Source organism: Nannobrachium achirus, assembly GCF_963921795.1.
Source record: "Nannobrachium achirus genome assembly, chromosome: 13".
Classification (NCBI taxonomy): Eukaryota; Metazoa; Chordata; class Actinopteri; order Myctophiformes; family Myctophidae; genus Nannobrachium; species Nannobrachium achirus.
In genome coordinates this window covers 43,552,777-43,580,419 of record NC_137833.1, presented here as the reverse complement: position 1 = coordinate 43,580,419, position 27,643 = coordinate 43,552,777, and the positions used below count along the sequence as shown (strand labels likewise).

At 39.7% G+C, this 27,643-nt stretch overlaps 2 protein-coding genes across 2 annotated transcripts in view; one reads left to right on the top strand and one right to left on the bottom strand.

The window, feature by feature from the left end:
• fbxo9 (F-box protein 9) overlaps nt 1-27,643 on the bottom strand; it is a 446,168-nt gene that overhangs the window by 134,549 nt on the left and 283,976 nt on the right. The window lies entirely within an intron of this gene.
• hmgcll1 (3-hydroxymethyl-3-methylglutaryl-CoA lyase like 1) lies at nt 9,010-24,938 on the top strand (the record flags this gene model as incomplete). The annotated part of the gene is made up of 9 exons (XM_080740751.1): nt 9,010-9,105; nt 10,201-10,278; nt 11,481-11,588; nt 12,165-12,260; nt 12,531-12,679; nt 14,013-14,076; nt 14,909-15,097; nt 22,985-23,110; nt 24,840-24,938. The coding sequence occupies 9 exons, from the start codon at nt 9,010-9,012 to the stop codon at nt 24,936-24,938; spliced, it is 1,005 nt and encodes a 334-aa protein (XP_080596877.1).

Here is a 27,643-nt window from a genome sequence, read left to right as displayed (position 1 = left end):
AACTTTAGCCAAAAATAGCAGATGTGAGCTTGTAGATCGGCTATTTTCGTCAAAGTGCTTTGGTGTAGAGGAGAAAAAGAGCAAACTAAGTACAAAGTGAAAGGTCGAGTTTATTAAGTATTGACAGTTCAAGTGGTTAAATATCTGGAAACAAATTTACATGAACCTAAAATACACTGATGATTGTGCTGTCAAACGATGAAACTATGGGTTGTGGGGGTCCCTGCTTCATCTCTCTCTCGACTAAGGTAGGGTGACCATATTTTCAGCCACTCAAACTGGGACGCAAAACACTGTTGCCTAAAACTGGGACCCTAAAAGCAATGCGCACGTTACCGCGCACACGCGTGCCCATTCTCTAACGTTCGTGCACGCGCACACACGCACCGCAGGGTTGCAAACAGGCAGTGAGTGATTGACAAACAGCCTCAGCGTTGAATTCAGACACGCAATGAATTTGTTCCTTTTTCTGATTGGTTAGGTGAGCATGTTTTCATGAAAAGAACATGATAAATGTCTATGCAACGGTTGCAACCACTGAAAACAGCTACTATTATTTTAATTCTGGTGAAAACCGGGACAATTTTGCAGTGAATGTTGAAAACCGGGACATATTAGTGTTTTAGAGATATTTGTCGGGACACCGGGACACGCAGCTTGAAAACGGGACTGTCCCAGGTAAAACGGGACGTCTGGTCACCCTAGACTAAGGGGTCCTTGGCCTGAAAACGTTGAAGACCCCTGGTCTAGACAACAGTTATAAAGCATCATTAATATCAGCAGTAACTATAGTTTTGCGATGGTATTCTTTTGTTATTTCACGTAGGTTTTCCGCCATGCTCATCTCTCACAGTATTTCCTCGGGTATATTTAATCAAATGAAACAGATTTTGTCAAAAAACGTTCAAAGGTTTTGAGATTCTTTCAAAATTATATGGCTAAGTCGTTAAAAAAAGAAGGAAAAACAGAACAAAAACATGTTGCTATTAGAAGGCAAATAGAGATGTCAACAATGGCTGTGTGCATTTGAGCAGCTGTAAATTCTGCCGTGAAATCCAGTTTCTTCCACGGAAGAAATGGATGCATTTTAAGAATCCCTTCAACCTTGCGATCCAACGGGAGCAGTAATCCAGTCATGGATTCCTCCACAGTGCAATTAAACAATCTGCACAATATATCTCTGGCTGCTTTTAAACAACTGCCCTCATATATCAATGCCAAACACGTAGTTAACCAGTACCTTTTTGAAAACCAGCCAATGGCCCTCTCACATGAGTTCAAACTTGACATGGCAACGTTACAGCCAGTCCACTGTATCCTGGATACTGTGTTTTATTTCTAGTCACATTTCCTCTTAATTACCAGAGAAGTGTCTCTCTTACATGGTGAGCTTTTGGCAGCCTTTGTTGACCTTGGAACAACACACATATGTGCTTTATTGTAAATACGTCTTCAATAGATTATTTCATAATGCAAAGGAGAAAATAGTAGAGCTCAGACTGGTAAAAAGCATGTCTTCTCGTTATGTTTGTACACTACATACCCCCTGATGAAATAAACATTACATTAAACTCTTCATTAACCGCTTTGAACCTTGCATTCCTATTTTAGGCATTTCTAAAAAGAAAATCACACCCAGTGTGAAGTGAGCAGAGATGGGAAAAGTACTCGTATTCTGTACTTAAGTAAAAGTAAAAGTACTTGTGAAAAAAACGACTTTGGTAAAAGTAAAAGTACTCAATTCAAATAATTACTCAAGTAAAAAGTAAAAAGTACAGGCTTTGAAAAGTACTTTTAAAGTAAAAGTATTTTTACCGTATGTTTCTGTGCAAAGCCAATAGAATTTGAACGATATTAAACTTAAAAGATCCCCACCAAACACAAAGGTTTTCTACCTTTTTAGACTGAGTAGTGAGTACCATACCACTTATATAAAAAATATATAGGCCTATACATATCCCACGATCCCATTTTTTTTTAGTCAGTAACGTAATCCGATAACTGCAATTTAAAAAGTAACTACTAGTTACTTTCAGTTACTCGATTTATGATGACTGTTAACAGCTTTATCATAAAATAACTAATTTTAAAGATTCACATATAGGATAACACAATAGTCCACTTGTACAGATACTGTAATTCACACAAACTACTGCATGTTCAGAAAATATAATTAGGTTAGATCAGGTTCTCAACCTTATTTTTTTTACCAGTACCACTCAGAAAATATTTGTCTCTCCAAGTACCACCATATGATGTTAAAATGCAGTAGCGTACACCTTATCCAGTTCCCCATCCTATTCATAGACAGGCACAGTACACACAGAAGGCAAAAGTATTCTTCCTACAAACAAAATAAAGAAAAACTACTTAATAGCTTTATATCCAAATGACTGGTACTTTCTAAGCAATGGCCAAATGTATAATGTACATATACTGTACTGTAGGCATATATAAGAAAATAAATAGATGTATTGTTGATTTCAAGCATTCACTTGTGACGTCGGCCGCCTCTCAATGCAAACAACCAACCTCTGTCACTGACATACTCTTGCTGAGAACGACCAGCATCCGTTCTCCCATCAAAAAATAATAAAATCATGTTTTACTCATAACAATACAAGACTGTCTTGATCCAAGGATAAACAAGCTTAGCACCAGCACCCAACAAGTTACACCACTTTTTCAAGTCAAGGACCCCCAAAATGACACTTATTAGCCCATGAACCACCATGCATCACTGCTCTAGCAGTGATTTTCAACCATTTTAATTCCAAGGACCCCCAGTTTGACATGCATTAGGCTAGCTACGGACCCCCATTTATTGGATAGAATCAATGTTAATTTAACTCTGAGAGTGTACACTGTGAGAGTTACAGACCCATGGTCCACTTGTTGTTTCCAAACTAGCATTTAGCTGCTGCATGGGGGTGCATTTCAATTTTGTACACTATACAGACCCATAAGGGTCCATTTGGTTCCTAACTATCATTTAGCTGGGGACCCCCTGGGTTGGAACTCCCTCAAGGACGCCTGTAGGTCCCCGGACCCCACTTTGAGAACCAATGGCTTAAACAAGCCACTTTATAAGGACTGCCTTTAGCTTACCCGGTGTAGAAACAGCGTGTGTAAGCCTTCATCACATCTCCTTCTGCCTTGTATTCCATAAATCGCCACTGAACCTATTTGTTGGTGTTAAACTTATCAGTGCTGCCATTGTAATCAAAGGCAGATACAGTGTTCCTAAATCAGATTATTAGCTTTTATTTCCCTACAGAAACGTAATAAATTACCACTGTTTTCATCCAACTTTCTGCACGCTGTGAGTATAAACAACAGCCGGTCAGTATCCCATCCAATCACAGAGAGGGATGCGTGAAATAGGAGTCATTGATTGGCTGTGAGACGTTACATGTGGAAATGGTGTCAGCAGACTTACAAATTCACAATGCGTCGCGGTTAGCTGCGCTGTGAGCTTGTAGGTCTGCTATTTTCGATGCGCACCACCGTCTTACGACTGAACATAGCATAACATGCTGGGGTTCCATGAAGCGACGCTTACGACAACGCGTACTGGTATTTCTACTTGAGTATTTTATTGTTTTGTTTCATCTGCCGTGCAGCGGCGCAACATTCATTTAAAACCAAAGTAGCGAGCCTGTTTTGAAAATGTAGCGGAGTAAAAGTACAGATACTTGTGTTAAAATGTAACGGATAAAAGTAAAAAGTACTTAGAAAAATAAATACTCAGTAAAGTACAAAGTACTGAAAAATGTACTTCGTTACAGTAACGAAGTATTTGTACTTCGTTACTTCCCATCTCTGGAAGTGAGCGGTGCCTTTTATGAGTTAATTTAATTAAGCACCCTGCAAAGCTTGGCCAATGTGTAGGACGTACATACATTCAGACAAAGCCAGATGTAGGAGCGGTTAGCACAGGTACAGTAGGGGGAGAAAAAAAAAGAAATCTAAAAGAGTGAAAACAGAAGATCTACAAGCTCACCACGTTTGTGCATCATGAACCGGCGACAAAAGGTACGTTCGCGACAGCATAACAGTATAAAACAGACCAGGAGTGGTTAAACAAAGTTGAGTGCTCTAGTCTACGCTGCCACTATGATGGATGATCATCTGTGGACAGAATCCTGACGCACAGGTCAGTGACTTTTGTGACCAAAAGCCAAGGGGCTACTATGCAGTGTGACTGCTGCAAGGTAATCTTTAACCCACATGCTGTCTCTGAGGGGAGCAGTGGAAAGTTGGCTCCGTCCAGCCAACCTTCCTGAAAGAACTGTAAGGTAGGCTGCTGTTTTTATAAAGGCTTTACATTTACCACAAAAAAAAAAGGAAAAAAGATCCCTGAGGTAATTCTTTTTTTTTCTGTCTTTGCACACAGTTGCATTTTATGGAAGGTTAGGATCTGAAATGGTTTTACATTTGTTGTACCTAACCCCGCACATTATTCAAATTTGTGATTTATATTATGTTTGTTCTCGGAGACCTTTGCCGTTTCTGCGCAACAAATCTGACTCATCAATCATCTTGAATCATACACCTATCGGACTGTTACTCATGCAAGGCTACAATAACACCCGAATCTATGCCTGGATTTCTTTTTAGTCAACTTAATAAATTTCCATTCCTTTGCCATGGCATTGACTATAACTGACTATATCACAACACTGCTTTCATGTTTAGGATAATGTGCCATTTTCTCAGTAACAAGGCTCTCTTGTTGTTACAGTTCACTTAAATCCATGATTTAGAAATTGAAGACGGATGCAGGGTGAAAATTGATTTAATCTGGTTCCTGTTTTCCTTTGGTCCACTTTGTTTTCAGTATATATCTGAAAGCTTCAAATGTCTTTGATGCCACGCTGAAACCTGCACCCTATAAACTATGTCTTTGCACATCTGTTTCGTTCTGAGCGCGAAAACAAAGATATTCCGAATAGACGTAGGTCTGTCATGGTTAGCATTAATATGCAACTGTTCCACTTCAGAAAACTGTTGTGCCATTCGCTGACAGCTTTTTCATTTAAAACACTCAAGGCATTCGTCATGGTTGCTTTCTGTGATCTTGCAGGGTAAAATATATTGTACTTAGCAGACTGATCATCGCAAAATAAGGCTGACGCTTCTCTTTGCCTATGGAGGCATGTGAACCCAATTTACACTACAGCAAGTAATACAGTGGATTAAATATAGCTCTTTACCAGTAAGAGCCATATTGTCCTATTTTGTATGATCCTCAGGACTTGCATCGAGAAGAGAGCATTTTTACTTTATTCAATTTTGTATACGTGAACTTGAACATGAATAGGTTTAAATGAAACCAAATGGCATGAATATTCAATGCACATGTCTGCATTGAGCCTATGAGCGGAGCAGGTCATAAGCTTCACCCTACACTTAACCTTATGTCTCCGCATCCCGACTTCACGGGGACATTTTCTCACTTACTAATAACAAGGCAGAATGCAATAATGGCAAAAAGAAAAGCAAAGATAATAGCATTTTGAACGTTAAAATTCCTCGCTCGTCTGCATGACGTTGCTTCCTAAAAGCTGGGAAGCCCCTGGGGGGCCAGTTCTTTTAATAACGCTCTACAGCTGTTACGTGTCAAGATGAACCATAGCTGCAGAGATGGCTTTAAAAAAAGAGGAACATTTAATGACATGCGACAGTTTCACTTTAATTCAGATGCCATGGGGATTAAGAAAAGTCCCCAACGACGTCAACTTGTTTTCCTGACAGTAACGTGACATTAATGGAAACAGTATTGATTTTCTTTAATCACTTAAACCTTGGTTGAGTGGAATCCCCCAGGGCTCTATACTGGTGTGTTTTCTGTTTTCACTGAAAATAGCCAATCGACAAGCTCACAATAAGGTATAAAATAAGGCTGAAGTGGTTAATGTATGTTTTATAATATTATAATGTATATCTTCTGCGAAGTAACTAGTAACTAAAGTTTTCAAATAAATGTAGTGGAGTAAAAGTACAATATTTGGATCCGAGATGTAGTGGAGTAGGAGTAACAGTATTGGAAATTGGAAATACTCATGTAAAGTACAAATACCTCAAAATTGTACTTAAGTGAATCTACTTTACACCGCTGCATCCATGTGTATTTGAAAGACTATGATGATAATGCTTTGAAACATGCCACATGCAAACACTGAACTCTGTGGGCTGTATAATATAATATTCAACATTCTGGTCTCTGTGAACTTTAGATTTTGTAATTTTTTCCTTTCCTGCTTTTGATAAGATAAATGTTTTTGCGAGGAAATTGGGTTGTCACAGAAGCACGGAATAGTGGCTCCAGATCAGAAGACAATAGAACTTGGCAACAAATATTGATTTGGGCCATTTAGGTGAAAATGCTCAAAAGCTATCAACACACTTTGAAAATAGCTAAAACAGCCACTAATGCATTGCGATGTGATCCGTTGTGGCTATTTTCGCCACATGTCGCTATCATACAACAAAGTATGAAATAGGGCTGGTTAATGCATCATTTAGCAGTGCACCTGAAAGGAATTTAAAGCATTTCACACACAGGCTTTCAAACTTTCCTGAATGAAAGCACAAACACTCTCTACACACACACAAAATATACTGCCGCACTGCGTAGTATTTTTGGAGCGGTGCAAACGTTCCCAATGCTTGACTGAGTGTGTCGCTATGTAGCCTACTGTAACTACTGTATGTATGTACTGTATGAACATGAACTGCAATACTGCTGGGTGACCAGTGGCAGGCCTGGGTGACAAAGTGGTGCTGCTGAGCAGCCGAGACACAAGCACACGCACACACAACATTCCTCTCACACACACACACACACACACACACACACACACACACACACACACACACACACACACACACACACACACACACACACACACACAGTGTACAGTGTACAGTGTACAGTTTACTGTAGCTTAATGAAATTAACTGCTACACACACACGCGCATGCATGCACAAACACAGGGTATATACCGGTAGGTTAATGAAATGAACTCCTCAAATGCACCGCTCACTTTAAACTGGGTTTGATTTTTATTTTACTTCCAAACTGGAATCAACTCGGTCACTGAGAAAATCAAGTTTTACATTTAACATTGTTGCAGCTTTTTACCCATTTAATTATTTGATCTCTGCTGGTTTCATGATACCAAAGTGGATCAAGGATATTAAAGTAATTGGAAATAATACACCCAAGAGGTAGATTTTCAACTTTCAACTGATGGCAACTGATAGACATCAACTTTGAAGTCTGTTAGCCTTTCTCAAGCTGTTCCTGAGTACCTTCCCCCTCCCCTCCCCCCAGAGAAGGGTAGCGGTCTCTCATCACAGGCCCGTTTATCGTGGCAGGATGGTTGAGTGCTAGGACTTCATTAAGACCCTCTATTGTTAACATCTGGGTTCTGAAGAATGGGGCTTTCTCTGGTCAATTTTGCCCTGGCTTAACAAGGGATTTTATTACCGCGTGCAGTTGACATTGGCAGCAGTGGCACGTCTAGCAAAATGGAAACCCTTCAGCTGTTCAAGTCACAGGAGATCAATCAAAGCAACGTATTCCCTTGAAGCGCTGGGTTTGTGCTGAAGCAGAGTGCTAAAGGGACACCCGATGACCCATGAGCAGAGCACCCATCATCCTTAGCATGGAATCAAACTAGGGACGGGACGATAAGCGATATTATCGTTTATCGTGCTGAGAAACACTCACGATAATTGTATCGTGGAGATTTAATTTATTGTGATATCGTCCTCTGTCATGCACTGGGATCAATTCAACCTTTTATTTGCTTTTTATACCACAATATTTCTTTTATACCACTTAAACCTAACCTGACTTTCGCCAGATGGTGACAGCATTGCGTTGCATTGCTTACCATCTGGGCTCGCTCCGGCAGAACCGATGTAAGGGGCGGGCCATTTTTTCAAATTCTATAGCAGGTGATTGGATATGGCCGTCTCTCTGTCACAGTCTGGGAGTGCCAACTCCAACCACTCATATTGGCCTGTCTGCATGACGTTGCACCCAGAATCTGCCTCCTGGGTTTCCACGTGGTCTGCAATCAGACTCTATTGGCTCAGAGCCGCTCAGAGCCCGCCCATAGCTGCCGCTGATTGGTCCGGCCCGGGACTTTACGAGTGTTATCAACTCTGCCGGACCGAGCCCAGATGGTAAAGCAATGCAACGCAATGCTGCCACCATCTGGCGAAAGTCAGGTTAACTTAAACCCTCTATAACTGGTAAAAGGTACTTATAATATAAGTACTTGATACAGTCTTTTTTTCACTCTATCAAATGTCTTTGCCAAACAATTGCCGATCTACAAGCTCACAACGCGTCACAACGCGTCACAACGTGATGCGTTGTGGTTTTGTGACGCGTTGTGAGCTTGTAGATCGGTGCTATTTTGATTATCGTGATAATATCGTAAATCGCGATTTCTTTTGTCACAATAATCGTGATATGACATTTTCATATTGTCGCATCCCTAAATCAAACATCTTCCTCCTGTGTGTGAGTGTAGCTCAATACGCAGCCAGTTGTAAAACCATCAAAATGGTGGATACAAAATACTTGTTTCCACTACAAAACCCAGCCCACACAATGCACTGCTCATTCCTAATAATATTACATTCTGCCCCTCTCTCTCTCTCTCTCATTCTCTCTCCCTCTCTCCCTCTGTCTCTCTACCCCCCACCCCCTCTGTTTTAATGTGATCACCTCACAGCTAAGGATGCTGCTGCTGCTATGGTAACCGCTGAGTCATTCTCCACTGTTCGGGCCGACGTGTCTAATCCCATTTCCCCCATGCAGCACAGGCAACCTCCATCACCCCAGCCTATACATTAGCGTATTGGTCCGTCCGTGCACGCCGCACGCGCTCGTTGCAGCAGAGCGTGAAGATCTGTCTCCGAGACTCCGAGAGAAGATACTGGGAAGGTGTAGCGGCAGCAAGAGGCACTGAGAGGCAGCCATTCGGATGGGTAACATCCCCGCCACGGTGAAACACTGCCTGAGTTATGAGCAACTCATTCACGACTACCCATGGCTGACCAACTGGCTTCTAGAGCACAAGGTAGGGGTGGTTATCTTACTGCGCTGCCCTGAACATGCTGATGCTCTGACACGTGATGCTCTCATAACGGGGGGGGGGGGGGGGGGGGGCACGGTAACCATGTGGAAAGGGACAGATGGCATGAGATGCTATACTGTGCTTATGTAATGATACCCTTGGTTTACTATCAGGCTAAATTCTTATTTCCTCCCAATATATTAGTGTTATTTTCCCATAAGTTTGCCACAAGAAAACCTACATAATTGTCCATTAAATTAACTATAGTTGTTTACAGGGGCTTATAATTCTCTCAGCTTCTCCTCTATTCTAAGATTTATGTCACATTAAAAATAAAAAACAGAACCAAGAGGGATATTGTGACAAGTATTCCTCTTATTTCCACAGCAGACATATATATATATGTCTGCAGCGCTTTCCAAGTGCTCAAAGCGCTTTACAATGGTTCATTCATTCATACATCATACATTGGGAAGTATGATGTATGATGTACTCGGTATGAGGAATATACACATGAAATGTCATGTTTTTTTATTGGACTGATCTCCACAGGAGTTCAGTTTTGACTCAGAGTCAGAGATGGCTTTCTGTCGACTGTTGATATGACTTGGGTCATATCAAGTCATATATGGGTGTGGAATGGATCATACAATGGATCAATCATTTTAAGAATCAGTTTAAGAATCTATACACCGTGTCGAAGTCAAATCTATTGCTTCTTCAAAGATGATGATTAGGAGAAGGAGAAGGATATTCAATCCTAGATTGAAGGTACTAATAGGGCTGGGTTATATGGACAAAATCAAATATCACAATATTTGTGACTAAATACCTGGATATAAATATTGTGAGTGACGATAATGTAAAAGAAAATATATATAATTTTCAACAAATTCCTTTTTTCAAAAAATAGAAAAAATAAAATAAGAAAATAGACAAAACACAATTCCATATCACAATATCTAGTATTCCATATCCATATCTAGTCTCATGTCTATGTGTACAATATCATTCTATTGCCCAGCCCTAACCATAAGGATTGGTTGACTCTTTGTGAAAACTTACACTTAAAGTGATTCACCTTTGATATTGTTCCAGAGCATTTCAACACATGAGTATCCAGACTTTGTTAAAATTGTTGAAGTTGGGCCTAGAGACGGACTTCAAAATGAAAAGGTAATAAGGTTATATATTATTGGTACTTCCTCTCCTTGGATCATAACATCTTCAGTTTTGTAATAATATGTAAGAAATGTGGTCACCTTGCTCTTGAAGAACCCAACAGTACTCTTAACTTAAAGACCCAATGAAACGACTATTTTGGGTATTTTATTTTGAAGTTTCAGTTTGAAAAGGAAGACTGTGTGTTTCTGAACCAATCCGAGGGGACCAGCCCTTCAGGCGATGGGATTTAAAATCTGAGCAATTATGGGAGTAATGGGAGCCAGCAATGGGAAACAAACAGGTGAATGTAATCAAAGGTTAGGGTTAGGGTTAATTACTTAGGGTAATTTACTGTATATGCAAGCGGACCTATCTATGTCATCACTTTTTGAATTTCTGTTCACAAGAAATAACTAAGAATGGCCTATTTAGGGACCTTTGATATAAATATACACAAAAATTGTTTATTTTCTATTTTTTTGGCATCTAGTGTTAGGTATGGCCATATTATCACTATACAGATATGCTCTAAAAGTGTGAAAAACATGTTTTTGATTTCACCCTGTCTTTAAGCACGACAACTTGTTTTTCCACCCTTGTCTGACACCGACACATATTTTACAATTTCTCTCAAATAATTTATATACATCAAATGAACACAAGCAACCTCAAATTCCACAAGAAGGATGTCTTGAGTTCCCAGGGGTGGCTTATTCACTCTGTTGTATGTTGCATGAGTAACAACCACACTCATTTCCTTATTGCAGAACAGGAGATTTACAGATTGACACAATGACAGAAGCTATACTTAAATGGTAAATGGTGAATTTATATAGCGCCTTAAGGCACATTACATAGATTGTGCATTACATTCACCCAAGGCACCAACCTGCTCACCGGGAGCAACTAGGGGTTCAGAGTCTTGCTCAAGGACTCTTCGACACTAACTCTGGGGGAGACCCGGATCGAACTGGGAACACTTCGGGAACCCTCTGTGTTATAATGACGGTTTCTCTGCCCCTGGGCCCCTGCCGCCCCATACTTGTAAATACGTTTGCAAAGAATGCAAACTAGGTTGCGAGTGAGCACAGTAAATCATTCTGATTGCAAAGCCATGACGGTAGAATCGGCCAAATGTCATTTGCTTTCAAACCGTGACTGGAATCAATCATATCCAACATAACAAGACCTATTTCAATTCCATTGTTCTCCAGGAGATCGTTCCGACAGAGGTCAAAATCCAGCTGATCGACATGCTCTCAGGAACGGGCCTGCCTGTGATCGAGGCCACCAGCTTTGTCTCTTCAAAGTGGGTACCGCAGGTAATAACTCTTCTTCGTGCACGGCAAAGAAGTGCTGAGTGATTTATTAGGTACTCATTCTTCTCTGTGGGATGGCGGAGGAAAATCCTTCTTATGTGTTGGACCCACAGATGTTAGGGAGGAAAAACGTTGAGCTATTTTTCATGTCTAGTTTCATAGCGTTGTTTTTTTCATTCAGGATGATAAAATGGGCTACTACCAATGTCATGACAACAGACAAACAGCTATGTTGGTTTTCTTTCTTTCTATTTTTGTTTAATGAGTGAGTATTTGTTCCTTATGGATTTGTACAGTGCTGTCCAAGGCCTGAACAGGAAACCGTTGCTCTAGTATAGTGTATGATAATCCAGATCAGATAAATCTGGAGGGTTTACCAAATGAACCCTACAGTGTCCTGATTCTGGGCTTGTCATATAATAGGCAAACATTCTGCGGAAAGTTATGTACATTTGGTAAAATAGCGGATCTACAGCAACGTGTTGTGAGATTGTAGATCAGCTATTTTATGAACACCAAAAGTATATAGGATTTAATGAAGTGGTTAATTATCTGCATATGTCTTTACCTCTCATTAAGATGGCAGATCACACCGACGTTCTTCAGGGAATCCAGAGGTCACCCAATGTTCGGTATCCAGTTTTGACACCTAACATGCATGGCTTCCAGGATGCTGTAAGCATTCATTCATATTGATTAAGTTTGAGAAATACTATAACTTTTCATTTTGTGACGTTAATACTTATAGCATTATATAAAAAATATATAAAAAGTAAATTAAAAAAGTAATTATAAATGACTGCCCCCTCACCCTTTAGAACATTCTAATGCGTGACATATCCCTTTAACTGATTCCTCTGCGATAAAGAGTCGAGCGACATGTGCGACAAAGCATGAATTAGGCTTGAATGTGTGTTATACTGTCCATTTTCTCTCTGGTTTAAGGTTGCAGCTGGTGCTACTGAGGTGGCTGTGTTTGGGTCAGCATCTGAGACCTTCAGTAGACACAATATCAACTGTTCCATTGATGAAAGTATGCTTAGGTTTGAGGAGGTCATTAACTCCTCCAAAGAACGACAAATTCCAGTCCGTGGGTTTGTATTCTTTAAATTATAACGTCCCCTTTGAAATGTCTGTTTTAGTCCATAGGCCATACGAGTTGTCTTGTCGGTATCAAAAAGGTGGCAAAGGTTACCATGTAGTAAGTAGCATATGAGGGGTCAAACTAGGGGGTTTTCATGATGCTGAATCCATTGCAAGCATCTGTTTTGCACAAAAAAACATTCCTTGGGCTAAAAACTGTCCCACAAGACTATGGTTTAGTGATGAAAAGTGATGAGTCATCACTTTTCACACTTTTGTGGGGGGAGTTTTAGCCCCACGGATGTTTTTCGTGCAAAACAGATGCTTGCAATGGATTCAGCATCATGAAAACCCCCTAGTTTGACCCCTCTTATGCTACTTAAAGCAGATTCATTTTTAGCTTTTTTTTCCTGTAATGTAAAGTTAATGGGACACCAACTCTAGCGGCTGATAACACTAATTTAGCTGTGTCTAAGAAAGGGTTATCATACCAAAATATAATCTACAGATATAGAGCTTTTCAAAAATGCATGGTAGACCTAACCTTTGCCACCTTTTTGATACCGACAACTCGTATGGCCCATGGACTATTTTACTCAACTAACGAGGCCTTTCACTCTTCACACTAAATCAAAATCTTTTTTTATTTTTAAATATATGTGAGGAAGCACGCACACAATCCAGAATTAATAGCTTCATAGCGAAGTTCCAGATGTGTAATAAGTTATTCTATGCATTAATAAACCACACAAGTCCAGATGTGTGGGAATTTCTTCAGTAGCTGTTTATTCTGCATGTTGGAAATAATCCAGCGATGGTGAGGTATATTTATTTAATGTTTGACAAAAAGGATTCCCAGTTGATATGAGACACTTGAAGCAAAATTAGGTATTCTCTATATAGTTTATCATCAAGAATAGTTAACAGTAAATCTCCTAGAAGTTGTTGTACAGGAAAAAGTTGGGCTTCCAAGCAGTGGTGGACAGTAATTATTAGTAGTAAGTACTTGGTAATGCTGTCTGCTACATCTCAAATACTGTAGGCCTAAATATATTGTACTACTTTTCAAAAGATGGACTCATGGGACCCAAAATGAAAAAGTACAAAATAATAATGATTATTAAAATAAAATGTATTCTGTAATTTGTACTTTGAAATACTTACTTATATACTTTGTCCACCACTGGTCCCCTGTCCCACAGTTTGTGCAGCACCACTATGGAAAGAGCAGTCCAGCTGGAGGAGTAGCTATAAAAGAATATGACAAAAAATGTCAATTGTTAGTTTAGCTCACTTAAACATATAAACATGATTATTTTGTTAATTCATCTTGTTCTATTTCAGATATGTTTCTTGTGCACTAGGGTGTCCACATGAGGGGTACGTTGACCCAGCTAAAGTTGCAGAGGTAAGATGAACCTTTGAAAACCTCAAATTTATCTGCACATGGGGGAATTTCACAGATAGCCTATATGAGTTGACAGTTGTTTAGTGGGTTACATATGCATTAGTAAATATTTAGCAGTGCTTAGCCTATAGAAAGAAACCATATAAGACGACCCAAACAGCAGTCACGCCCTATCAAACTTGAAGAGAAGATTTGTCTGGGGACAAGAATATATTTTTGTCTTCATTGAAATTGATAGCAGTGCTCCAATAAAAACCCTTATTTCCATGTAAAAGTTCTGAAAAACGTCAGAAGCCATTCTCCTTTTCATTGTCGGCGTAGCCCCAGGTGTGCCGTCAGTGTGATTATCATAGACTGACTAGTTCTCTGGTTTCAAAAGTCAGAAGAGATGTTCATGTTGTCGTAGCCATGAAACCTACTACCAGTTGGGCCTACACACTGTAAAATGTGTGTGTGTGTGTGTGTGTGTGTGTGTGTGTGTGTGTGTGTGTGTGTGTGTGTGCGCGCGCGCGCGCGTGCGTGCGTGCAAGTGTGTGTGTGTGTTCTTTTACAAATATCACTTTTAAATGATCGAATCTAGTGTGAACTCTTAAAAGAAGTCGATATCTAAACTAGCTAAACCATGCAAGTGGCCATATTTAACTTAATAAAACAACATAATTTACTGACCACTAGAGGGCTCTAACCTGCACAAGTGGGCCTATATCTGAAGGGCAAGAACATAATTTCAAATTATCTTGATTTAGGGATATAATAGCACTAAATCCCTGATATCACTGAGTCCTCCCCCAATTAGGTACAGGTGTTATGAATCTGTTGGTCTTTGTTATAGGTGGCCAAAAGGTTATATGACATGGGCTGCTATGAGGTGTCCCTGGGAGATACCATTGGTGTTGGCACTCCAGGCTCCATGGTGAAGATGCTGCAGAGAGTAATGAAGGAGGTTCCCATCAGCGCTTTAGCAGTCCACTGCCATGATACCTATGGGCAAGCACTGGCCAACATCCTCACTGCACTCCAGGTAAAAACACACAATAATATCCCACATAATTATGAGGATGGTAAAGTTAAACTGCTAATGGCCCCATTAATTAATGTCCATATAATGTCCATTATGTTGCTCTCTGAACTATGAGGAAGAGCGTTTGAATGAGGCAAAAATGTACACTTAAAAAAGGTAAGGCTTTGTCCAAGACATAAATTGGGTTAAATGATTTCGACTTAGGGATATAATATCACTGAAATGATGCAAGACCATAGAGAACATAATTGCGACCGTAGGTTGCTGCTTAGTATGAAAGCCAGCAGATCCTGTCTGTCACTCAAAATCCCTAATTAATTTGTCACTCTTCTTTGTCACTCTTCTGACATCACAACGACAATGATATAGCTGACCTGTTCTGACATCACCTCATCCCAGCTCAGCAGAAGGATATAGGATACAACCCCATATATGGAGATCCCTGATGTCATCAATATCATTCAGCAGAAGGATATATGATATAGCCCCATATATGGAGCTCCTTGATTTCATCAATATCATCCTAGCTCAGCAGAAGGATATAGCTGACCTGTTCTGACATCACAATGATATGATGCTACATCCCGTAGCTGTATCCTTCTGCTGAGCTGGGATGAGGTGTTCTGATGTCAGAACAGGTCAATGCAAATGAATTCTGTCTATGTCAGACATCGGTCATCTCCATATTTGGGAAAATGTGACATTTTGGCCAACTTAAACAACAAACCAGGTCTGTTTTTTTGGTCAAAGTTGATCCCAAGCCAAAGCGCCAGCGTTCGCCCAGCAGTCTGCATGCACCCATGTGCATGACCTCGCCCTTTAGGGCGAGGTCGCTTCTCACCCTTAGGGCGTCTTACTGGTATAGTACCAGTCGCTCAACATCCGAGGACAGAGTTTAGGAAAGGGAATCCTATATATTTTTTGCTATACTGTAGATGACATGGTACGTCTGGAAAGAAAAGGTTGTGTGAGGAACTTGAGAAATCTCACAATGTTGGCTACATGGACCTGGTATCTATGTAGCACGAGTTTGATTGAATGCTTGATTAGTCAGAAATGTAAACAGCATGTGGTGCAGTCAGATATCAAAGCTTAAAGGATAACACAAGAAAGTCCTGGGGACTCCGAATAAGGAGAGTTGGAGGAATTAAAGGAGGAGGGGAGTCCTGACATCTCTAGGAGGAGAGAGGAGGAAAACCTGGGGATTTCTTGTAGTAAAGTGCAAAGAAAAAAGCGTCTCACTTTATGAGGGATGTAAAATATTCCATTGATTTCTCTTGCTGAGATCTGTAGAGGAACTCTGCTTACAAATCCTGGCATCTTTTAGAGGAATGTGGTATGTGGTCAGCACCCCAACCTTCCTCATTTTAAAGGTGCCTGGAAGCCTGCAAGTACTTTTAAGTTCTGGCTCGGTGCCCTGGCAAGGATGATGAATGCAAACATTATTGAGGGGATCAGGATACATCTTTTGCATAATATCAGAGATGTGTTACCCGAGAGAATGAGAAGAGGAACATTTAAAATTAGAATGGGGCTGTTAAGTATGACATCATTTTGTAGGCAGAGGAGAATTTCTGCCCCCAGTTTCCGTGAATCTTTTTACTATTTTTACTATTTACACATTTTTCTTCTCCTTGTTGTTGAAAGGAAAGTGTTAGAATTATACTTTAGTCGTTATTTTTGTCTCGGATCTGTTGAAAATAGCGAGGGACAGAAAATGATCTGGGGGCAGATTCTCCTCTGCCTACAAAATGATGTCACGGCTTAAAAGCCCCATAGAGATGGTGATTCTTATAGATTCAATTTTAGTTATTTTAAGTGCATGTATTGGTGTTTTATTTGCCCTCATGTTCCCTGTTAGACCGTAAACACATGAACCCCTAGCATCACTATTCTGGGCATGCCATAATAGAGGGTATGCGCAATTGCGCATGCATAAAGTGAATGGCAAATCGAGTGGCAAATCGAGTGGCAAAGTGAGTTTAACGTCGTTTAACATCGTTTAAAGCAATCAGATAGGACCTTTCTGTTTGGATGTATGGACTTTCAAGGCCAGAGAGTAGTTGTTTGCCACTCAGTACGAGTTCCTGCATAACTTCCTGGTACGATGATGATGTCACTCGCATACCCTCTATAGGTGAACATTCGCCACCTATTACGCCAATGTGTCAAAGATAGATTCGCACAGATCCTTAATCTTGTACAAATAAAACCTTTAGCTGAAAAACAAAACACCAGTACCAATTTTTTTGTTTTAATAACTTTCAGAGAGTAAATGTGGAATATAATGTGGCACAATTCATTTCAATTATCCAGCCCATATGAACAGGCGAGTAGGGCGTGTGCAGGTGAGTGCCTTGCATGGTTTCCTCCACTGTCTGAATTAGCCAGTGGTAGGAAAAGCACTTCGATTTTTTACTTAAGTAAAAGTACTGCAAGTAAAAGTCCAGTAATATACTCAAGTAAAAGTACAAAAAACATCTAAATATACTTAAAGTACCAAAAGTAAAAGTAGGCCATTTATTATGCAGATTGTCCCATAAGTTATCACGTCTAAGATAGACAAATAGCAGATCTACAAACTCACAACGCATGTTGTGAGCTTGTAAATCACCTATTGTCAAATAGCCAAAGTTTAAATAGCGTTCAAATGGTTAATGTATATGTTTTGTAATAATAATAATAAAAATCCACAAAGTAACTAGTTTTTACAATAGTTGCCTCTGGGATGTAGAGGTACAGTAATTGAGTTCATGTACTTTGTTACTTAACACCACTGGAATTAGTGAATGATACATGCTTTGGAGAATGGTGCATTTCACATTTTATTTACCGTTTAGGCATCCACTTTGAGCTCTTGTGAATAGAGATATCAGTTACAAATTGTTTCATATTCTCAATGTTATTATGCAAATAATTTACACAATGAGTAGGATGTTAAAATAATCACTTGCCTCAAACACAATCTAATCTCATTTTAATTTGTCCAAATTATTTTTGCACCCATAAGAGGATGAATATTTAGAGACATGTATGATAGAGTCTTGCATTTCAGCGGTAATGTGTCACTATACATCATTATGAATGTATCCACTGTTTGGTGGGTATTAAGAAGGTTCTGTTTTCTTCAAAACAAAATGTGTAGATTACAATGAGACACAGGAGAGCAGGACCCATCAGTCAACACTGAAGGGGGGGCATTAAGAAACATGATCTAACCCTCGCCACAAAGGAAAATGATTCAGGAACTGCCCACTGGAAGAAAAAGAAAATCCCAGAATCTTAATGAACATAAGATATTTCCAATGGGCCCTCCCATCAGAGGACTCATGCATTGTTGTGAAGAAAGAAAGGAGCTTTCATGGAACATTAATAACGCTCTACGACGCCTAAGATCACAAACATCTAATTAGGTGGACAAAACCCTTTGGGAAAAGCCCTCCTCTCATCACTTCCCCATAGCGAACCTAAGCCTTGTGAGGGAAAGTGGACATAAAACAGAGGTAATACAGATATGGCTGTATCAGTTCTCTGGGGCTCATTGTCTTAGCAGAGGATAGTTGCTCATCGGGGCTGGGTGGGTCAGCAGATGTGAGGGGGTCGACACAATGGCTCACCTATTCAGTGTCTGTCTGACAAAGCCAGTGAGAGAGCTAGGTGGAGAGACGGTTCCCCGAGGGGCTCCCAACTCATCTGTCGCTTGGCTGTTGAGCTATCTGACAATGCTGTGCTTAAAGGCCAGTGGAAGATGATCCGCTCACTGGCCGCTAACTGAGCGCATATATGACAAATGGCACTGCAACTGCAGCTGCAACTCTGGAGCTGGGATTGATCTGCAAAGCTCTCAGGATAAACCGAGGGGCTTCAGTCATGGTCAAGTGAGATCATTCGTCCAAGAGACAGACATTCACTCAGAACTGAAGAAAGGCCAAAATGATAGAATGATGTCTTATATATTCATTCATGCTTTGCAAAGCATTATGCACTATGTTGTATACACTTGGTGCTGCTGATTCTGTTTGGCAAACAGTGCAATTACCCTCTGAGGAATGTATTCATCATGGCTGCCTTCTGACCACAGAAATAATCCTAGCCAAGGATATTTAACATTTGTTCACTCACAAACAAAATGGAAATGAAAGATTTTTATCATAGCTTTTCATTACCGGGTGCCAGTAGGCCACGACACCAACTGGGAGAGAAATGAATACCCCCAACCTTGTCAACCCTGAGTCACCTCTTTTGTTCGTGATAAAGACATTCCATGCTCTTTGTACCTTTTTTTCCCCTTTTTTTTTCCTCTTCTTTTTTTTTTCAGGAGTTCTGGGGTTCTTTGTTACAAACATACTCCTGGCAGGTCCCACAATGAGAAAGTGTGTACTTAGATTTCACCATCGAGGCAGGGAAATATATTTCATCTCGTCCAGCATTTCACCACAACCTACTGTATATAGCTGCTGCTGCTGACTTCTTAGGTAGGTGAATGAACTGGGCTGGGTATTCTAGCACTCATAAAACTCCTCAAACAACACGTTTGTCTTTCAGTAGCAGTATTTAAACAGTTGGAGACTCAAGATAATTGCCAAAAGTGGGTAAATTAGTTTGTTCTACAAACAAACTAAGAAGCAACGTACTGTAGGTTAGACAGCTTGTGAGGTTTCTAGAAATGTAAGGTTTATCCCTAATGTAAGAATGGTTTCATGACAATACTTTTTATAATCCATTTTAAGTGGATAAACCCCCTGACATTTATTTATGCATTTATAAATATGAGTATACTTATTTGATCATATTTATTTGCCAGATGGTATCATTGATCATGTAGACTTGTAGAGTCTTTTAGATGCATTATGTATACATGCAGTCACACAAAAATAACCTCTGGTCATTTAAAATGAATCATAATTACCCGTAAATAGTGAACATAAGTCATCAGTTGTATCTGCAGCCCTGGTGAGACAAAGTTAACCACCTATAGCATTTTTCTAAAGTTATTACTGATTGTACTACAGTGATCATGAACACACAATAACACTTTTGCTTGATTTCAATGGTTACAATTCAATGAAATAGTGGCATAGTAAGGTAACAAATGATGTGTACAATATGATGGAAGCAGTGGTAGTAAAAGTCTATAATATAGAAAATGGAAATACTCTGTAACAAAATGTAAAGTCCAGTATTAAAAATCACTTGAGAAAGTACAACATATTAAGTAATGAAAGTAAAATTACTCATTTTGCAGAATGCCCCGTTTTCGACGTGTTGTGAGCTTGTATATCTTTTTGTAGTATACATAGGGCTTTAAAAAAAAGTATAGTAAATAAATGTGTAAACACTAGCAAAGTAACAAATCCTCAAAAGTGTACTTAAGTACAGTAGCGACCACATTTACTCTGCAGAGTAAATGTGGTATAAACACATCACTGAGCATAATCATAAAGGGATAAAACTCAACCCCAAGATTACATTTTCTGTCATATTCAGGCATAGGCTAAATGCATAGATGTCATCATTGATGATTTTCCCATATAACTCTGTATTCCACTCAAATAATATGAAAATGACTACTCTACAGTTTAATTTGCTACGGTATGCAGCCTGAATCTTTTCCATTCATGTACTTTTTGTCACTTGTTTTCATGCTATGGCATGTTTATTTATCAAATCTGTCCAATGTTATGTATATTTTACCTGGAAATAGTTCCTTTCACATTCATGGATTGTGTGAAAGTAAAAACATCATTGCTTCATTCCATTCAATGAACATGCTCTCTCACTCTCCCCCTCGCTGACGCACGTATGAAACCATAATAGGAGCTTGTACATCTCCAAACTGGTCCACTTACAATGTAGAATGTCAACAAGCTTATCCAAAATCAAGTGAGCTTGAAAATGGTTCAACATTGGGTGTCCTTTTCCCAGGAATGTATTGTTTTTATATAGCCATGGCTGACTGAATGTGGCTATTTAACAGCAAATCCACATCTGGTTTCTGGGCAGTGTGAAGCTAATTGAACACTGGCAAGTTGGGGTTTTCTGACCACCAAACTCTGCGTGATTAGCGACCAGAGGAACAGGGCATCGCTGTTGAAGGGGGATCGTTCTTCCCTTGTCTTTTGTTCCCCTCCGAAACAGTAGAACCCCGAAGAACCCTGGCCTTACACGACTAACAGCTGAAAGTGAAAGCATTGGCATGGTAGATTACAACTCTGTGTTTATACAACAAAAAAGTCTGCCCAGTACAATATCCTGCTCTGGCTTTAACCAAGGTCTGGAAATCTCGTGCACAGCACACACACCGGAGTGGATCCCCCTCCCTCCTTCTAGCACCCCCTCCCCTCCCCTCCCCTCCGCTCCCCTCCGCTCCCTCCTCCTCTTCTGCCCCTGCCAACACAAACAGTAATTATAGCTGGCTCAGACAGCCCCTTAAAGAAGTACAGCCTTGTCTGGAAGAGAAGGCACCAATTAGGAGCATTGTTCAAAAAGGCTACAGAGGTTCTAATAATTTAGTTTGCCTGGTTTTGTCCCCCGAGGGGGAAAGAACCCTGCATGACTCCGGGTTGGAGGTGACCTGACCTGATGCCACTTGGAGGTCAGGATCGCTGTGTTCATTTAGTCTCACTGTGGGATCCCCTGACATTTGGCCGTGCCATGAAAGCTGGAAAACATCTTTTAATATTCTCTTGACAGTCCCGGGGACATGTGGAAAACATCCTGATATCTTGACCTGTGTTTCTGTGAAGACAAAGGTTATGCTTGTAGTTGGTGAAATTATACGAGCGAGACCCACGATCCACAGGATGCACACACATAGTAGTCACTGCACTTTTATCTCTGATGCTGAAAACCTCTATAATATAGAAAAGCTTAATAGAAATAATGATTCTTTAGAACAGTAGTTTTCTATCATCATAACAGGTGAAATGTAGATTAGATAACAGACCATTTCTTAATGCTCATATACAGTATATTTCTCATACTCCTATCTTTAGTGTCCAAAAAGAAAAGTAGGGTTATAAGCATTTTCTAAGAAGCATTATGGGAGTGTTTCAGTTTGGCGAAACTGTCCAACAAAAGCAAGGATATGCAGGGGAACAACTCAAAACGCGTCATTAATTCTCATATGGAGGCCAGACACTTGGTATTGTAGTCAGGGAAAATGGATTTTCCCACAAAACGGAGAAATATGACAATTACTTACTTTGACTGTGGGCAAAAAGAAATACGTCAGAAATTAATTTACCGTAGGTACTGTATGTGCTTTTCACATGGGTGTTATATTTTTACACATGATGACTGGAAGAGAATTGGAACATTATGATGCAAGACACAGATCATCTGAGGTGGTCCTGTTGCCGGCAGTGGACAAATGAAATAGTGAAATAATGCATTACTAGTTACAGATGCATCAACAAGGCTCAAAGAAAAGGCTCTGAACCATCATGTTCAATAATTGTATCATTCATAGGACATGTGTGTAGCGAACGAAAAGTCCCTGAATAAAGTGCCATGAAAGTGAACCCACATCATTAATGGAAATGTAGCTAGTAAAAACATGAGCATCCAAGAATCAGAAACATATGACCTGTCCTGTTCGACATTTATTATGTTCCTCTCTTTCTGCACAAGGCCATAATTATGTGGTGGTTTAAAATGACAAAGAGGATGAGTAAGCCATATTGCGGGACATTTTGTGCCCACTCATATTCATAAGACACAAGCCAACAGTTTCTCCTATAAACAGCTGTAAAGCTCCACAGCCCTGGCAGAGGTTCAGTGTGCCAAACAGAACAATCAAATAGAAAAAGGGTCATTGTTCGGGGATTCTACCTGGGGTTAAGGCTGCGTGGAGGTGCTGAATGTCTCTCTTGTGTTTCTGTGCAGATGGGGGTTTGTGTGGTAGATTCCTCGGTAGCGGGTCTGGGAGGATGCCCGTATGCTCAGGGTTCATCTGGCAATGTTTCAACAGAGGATGTTCTCTACATGCTCCATGGCATGGACATTGAAACTGTAAGTGTTCACAATAAATTCCTGTGTTTTTTTTATACTTTATTGTGTCAAAACATGCTCATCATAACATTCTTCAAAGCATTTAACATGTTATGTCCTTTTTTTTGTTTTTAAGGACATTTTGGCTAAAACTTAAATAGCAGATCTATAAGCTCACAACACGTTGCAATGTGATGCATTGTGAGCTTATAGATCGGCTATTTTCAAGAAGTAGGGCTTAAGTAGTTAATTTAATTGTACTATGACCCATCCATTCAGTTATATTTGTACACTCTCTGCCCTATAAGGATTTTACTGTGTTCCTATGTGCGTTTGGAGATTTTATATATTTTTGTAGATATATATGGCATTCACCTGCACAGTGTTCTGGAGGTCATGCGATAAGTCTCATTGCCATCTTTCAAATATAATGTAAATTTGACTTTTTAATGTCAGTGATTTGTTCACTAATCACTATACTGTGTCCTCCTCTTGACAACAATTAGCTTTACAATTGCTCCCCCTGCTGGTGGTTCCCAACCTCACATCTGACAAAAGCTGACTCCCTCTCTAGTAGTGGTTCTTTAGCCTGGGGCCAGCCTATATACTAATGCAGCTAACTAACTGCAGTATATCCCATAAGTGTTTAACCATAGGTTTTAACATGGTTCGGGATGTCTAGCTGGCTAGGCTAGTGGTTCTTGACCTGTGGGTCACTCAGGATATGGGGTCCCCACATTAGTTTGAGGGAAGTTTAAGGACTTTTAATACAAAAATCATCAATGGTAATCAACAAACTATATAATAAAAGAACTGGTCAAACATTGGCCAATTTGTTAATAATATAAGAATAAGGCACCATTTTTGAAAATAGCAGATCTACAAACTCAGCTGTGGAATTGTGTCACACTAAACGTAATGCCTCAACTCCTACAATTCCAAGTGCTTGTCAAATATGATTATATTGGGCGGTTGAGAACCACTGCTAGTCGTGCTCCCACCCCCTTGTGCTTTAAATGGTAAATGATGCATTCACATAGCGCCTTTATCTAAGGCCAATTACAATGATTGTGCATTACATTCACCCACTCACACACACATTCATACACTGATGGTGGAGGAAACAAGGCACCAACCTGCTCATCGGGAGCAATTAGGGGTGATCAGTGTCTTGCTCAAGGACACTTCAACTCTAACTCTGGGGAAGTTCAGGATCGAACTAAGCCGCTCTACCTCCTGAGCCACTGCCGCCCCTTTACAGACATGTCAACTACTTCTCGTATATGACCAATAGCGGAAAAGAGCCGATCTACAAGCCCTCAGTATCAGTAAGCTGATCTTGCCACCCCTCAAGGGGGCCCGTTCCCCAGGTTTGGAATCACTATAGTATATAGCATAGCAATTCTTTTTTTAAGATATCTAACTGAAAGCCTACAATATATCTGCCATTAGTCCAGTTGCCACTTCCAAATTGTTTTTTCACAGGTCTCATCACCAATTGCAAATAGGCAGAAATACCATTTGGAAACTACAAATACAGAGGCAAATAATGGCATATTTAAAGGATGTCACCATAGTCAATACATTAAAAAAAAAGTGTTCAACTCAAAGCAGGCTTTTAATAATAATAATAATAAAAAAGTAGTGTATCATCATCAAATATAACTGGGCATGGCAATAACGGTAGATTAATATTCATGACCTTGTACCAAAGGTTTACTTGCTGAAAGCCATTACTGTTTCATTACAGGGAGTGGACCTTTCCAAAGTGATTGAAGCCGGCGACTTCATCTGCAAAGCTTTAGACCGCAAGACAAACTCCAAGGTTGCTCAAGCAAGATCATTGTAACTTAAAGGTAGAAATACCTGACTACTTCCCCATTCAAATATTTTGCTATTGTTGCTGCATATAGATTTGATGCCTTTGCTATTGTACTATACCGTAAGTGTATTGCTTTTGTCAATATAACAGCATTTTACAAAACTTATCCAAAGACATAATGACATTTGTGAAACTTATCACCACATTTTGCAATACATTCCAAGTCAGTTATGTTATATTCAGGCGTCTACTAGGCTAGTGATAACATATAATTGTGAATGGTAGTTATATAGGTCTTCTACAGTAAACGTTCTGTTTCATGCAGTCATGTCTCCACTTCAAGGAAATCACTAATCGTCTCCTATAAGCAAATCTGAGGGCCTCCAAATGTAACAGATCTTAAGTGCGTTCGGAATGACGTTAACTGCACTGTTTTATGCCGTCCAGGAAGTTATATTAGTTTTGAAACGTGGCTGATTATCTTCACGTTCAAAATGCATTTTCATCTCTGAAATAAAGACATGTCTGGCCTCATATGAAATGTTATTGATAACTGCTGCCTTTTGTCAATTTTACAGCCAGGCAAATCCAATGTTTGTCAACTACACAGAAAAGACTAGAATTTAGAAAGTTCTTTTTTTTTCTAAAATGTATTCAGTCAGTGTATTCCTGAATCCAAAGGTGCCTGCTTGCATCAAAGCATTCAATATCATCCCTGTTTCCCAAAAGCTGAGGCCTGGTCAAAGACCAGTGGTGAACCTCTGTGTTAACCACATGAACCCCATATGGGTATCCGGAGTCCCTCAGGGCTCAATGCTAGTGTCTTTTCTGTTTTCTGTTATTGTGGGAAAAGCTTCCACTGACAATAGCTGACCGACAAGCTGACAATGCGACGCAGTGCGTCGCATTGTCAGCTTGTCGGTCTGCTATTGTCAGTGAAAGCTCTCCTCACAATACCAATGCTGGGGTTTAAGTGGTTAATGAAGTCATTTTAGCGCCACCTTCTTCCAAACCCCAAGACCATCACCAAACCCAAGTTCTGTGATGTTTGTGGTCGACCGTGTCAACACGTGCTGTACCAACAACTGTCTGTGCCTCTAGCCACCAATTACAGTAGGCCAGTGGTTCTCAACCTGTGGGTCGGGACCCCCAGGGTCCCCAAATGATTCTGGGGGGTCCCCAGATGATTAACTTAATGTGCAACATTGTTTTCTCACTCAACAGTAAACAAATGGATGGAGTATGGAGGGTATCTGCACATTTCTAAAGAGACAATTTAGGGACTTTTTAATACCTCTAAAACGACACATTAAACATTGGCTAAATTGTCAGATATTAGAGGCAGAAATTGTGAAAATAGCTGATCTACATGCTAGTGAGATATGTAGATCTGCTATTTTCACAATTTGCAAGTTAAATTAATTTGTTTTACAATGACAATAAATGTGTGTTTTAAGTCTTTATGGTAAATGTATTTTTAGTACAAGCAAATTACCCTTTTGGAGGTAGAGTAGAGCATGTCATATATTAGTGATAATAGTTTTATAGTATGCCAAGACAGGCAGTGAAAAGCATAAGATAATAAAGTTCACTGCAGGGGGAAAGAAAAATTATAATTTAATGATTATTATAGTGGAAGAATACAAACAGAACACTGTTTACCAAAATCAAACAAATCACCACAGACAAACGTATTCTCGATAATATTCACCATACAAGGGAGTATTAGGCTCAGACCCGGTGTGTTGCCAATTGGTCATTGGTATTGTCTTTTAATGACAAAAAAATGTAAGTAATGGAAAATTGTATGAAATACATTAATCACAGGACGAAAGATCTCAAGATTAAGTTTCCTATAATAACACACAATGGTTCTCACATTGGTTCTCTTTTTTTCTTGTTTATTTTATGCCTAATTTAGATCATCATAAATAATTTAAAAAAAATCTAAATCACAAAAGAAATTCTTATAAAGACAAATTTCACATTAGAATATATAATAGAGCATTAAAGCACAGTTGCTTTTTCCTGAAATGTGGGTAATGAAGACCGAAAGAACAAGATCCTGGATAAAAGCAGCTGAAAACATCTTTCTCATGAGGGTGGCTGGCATCTCCCAATGGTTTTCAACCTGTGGGTCGGGACCCCCAAATTATTTTGGGGGGTCCCCGGATGTTTAGCTAAATGTTAAAATTGTTTTCTCACTCGAAGTAAACAAATACGTGTATACAGGGTATCTGCACATTTCTAAAGTGACAATTTAAAGACTTTAAAGACCTTTTAGTACTTCTGGTTAAACATTGTCAAAATTGTCAAATATTAGAGGCTACAATTATTTGAAAACTACTAGTTACTTTGCAGATAGAAATTATTATATTATAAAACATACACTAACCACTTCAGCCCTATTTTATACATAGGCTATTTGAAAATAGCCGATCTACAAGCTCACAATGCGTCGCGATGCTTGTAGACTTTTGGTACTTGATGCCAATACTTTGGTACTTTTACTCAAGTAACATTTTGAACACAGGCCTTTTACACAGGCCGAAACTAGCCATAAATCATAACACCTGTAGAGGTCGCTAAATTTGGACGTTATGTCTCTACGGGAGTTATAAAGGGGAGACAGAACGCTCTTGCTGGTTGAGCCCCAACGTCCATTTTAGGCTCAAAACATGTACAAATCAATAAAGTGCTCACCGCATCGTCGAAACAGTTTTCTATCTACC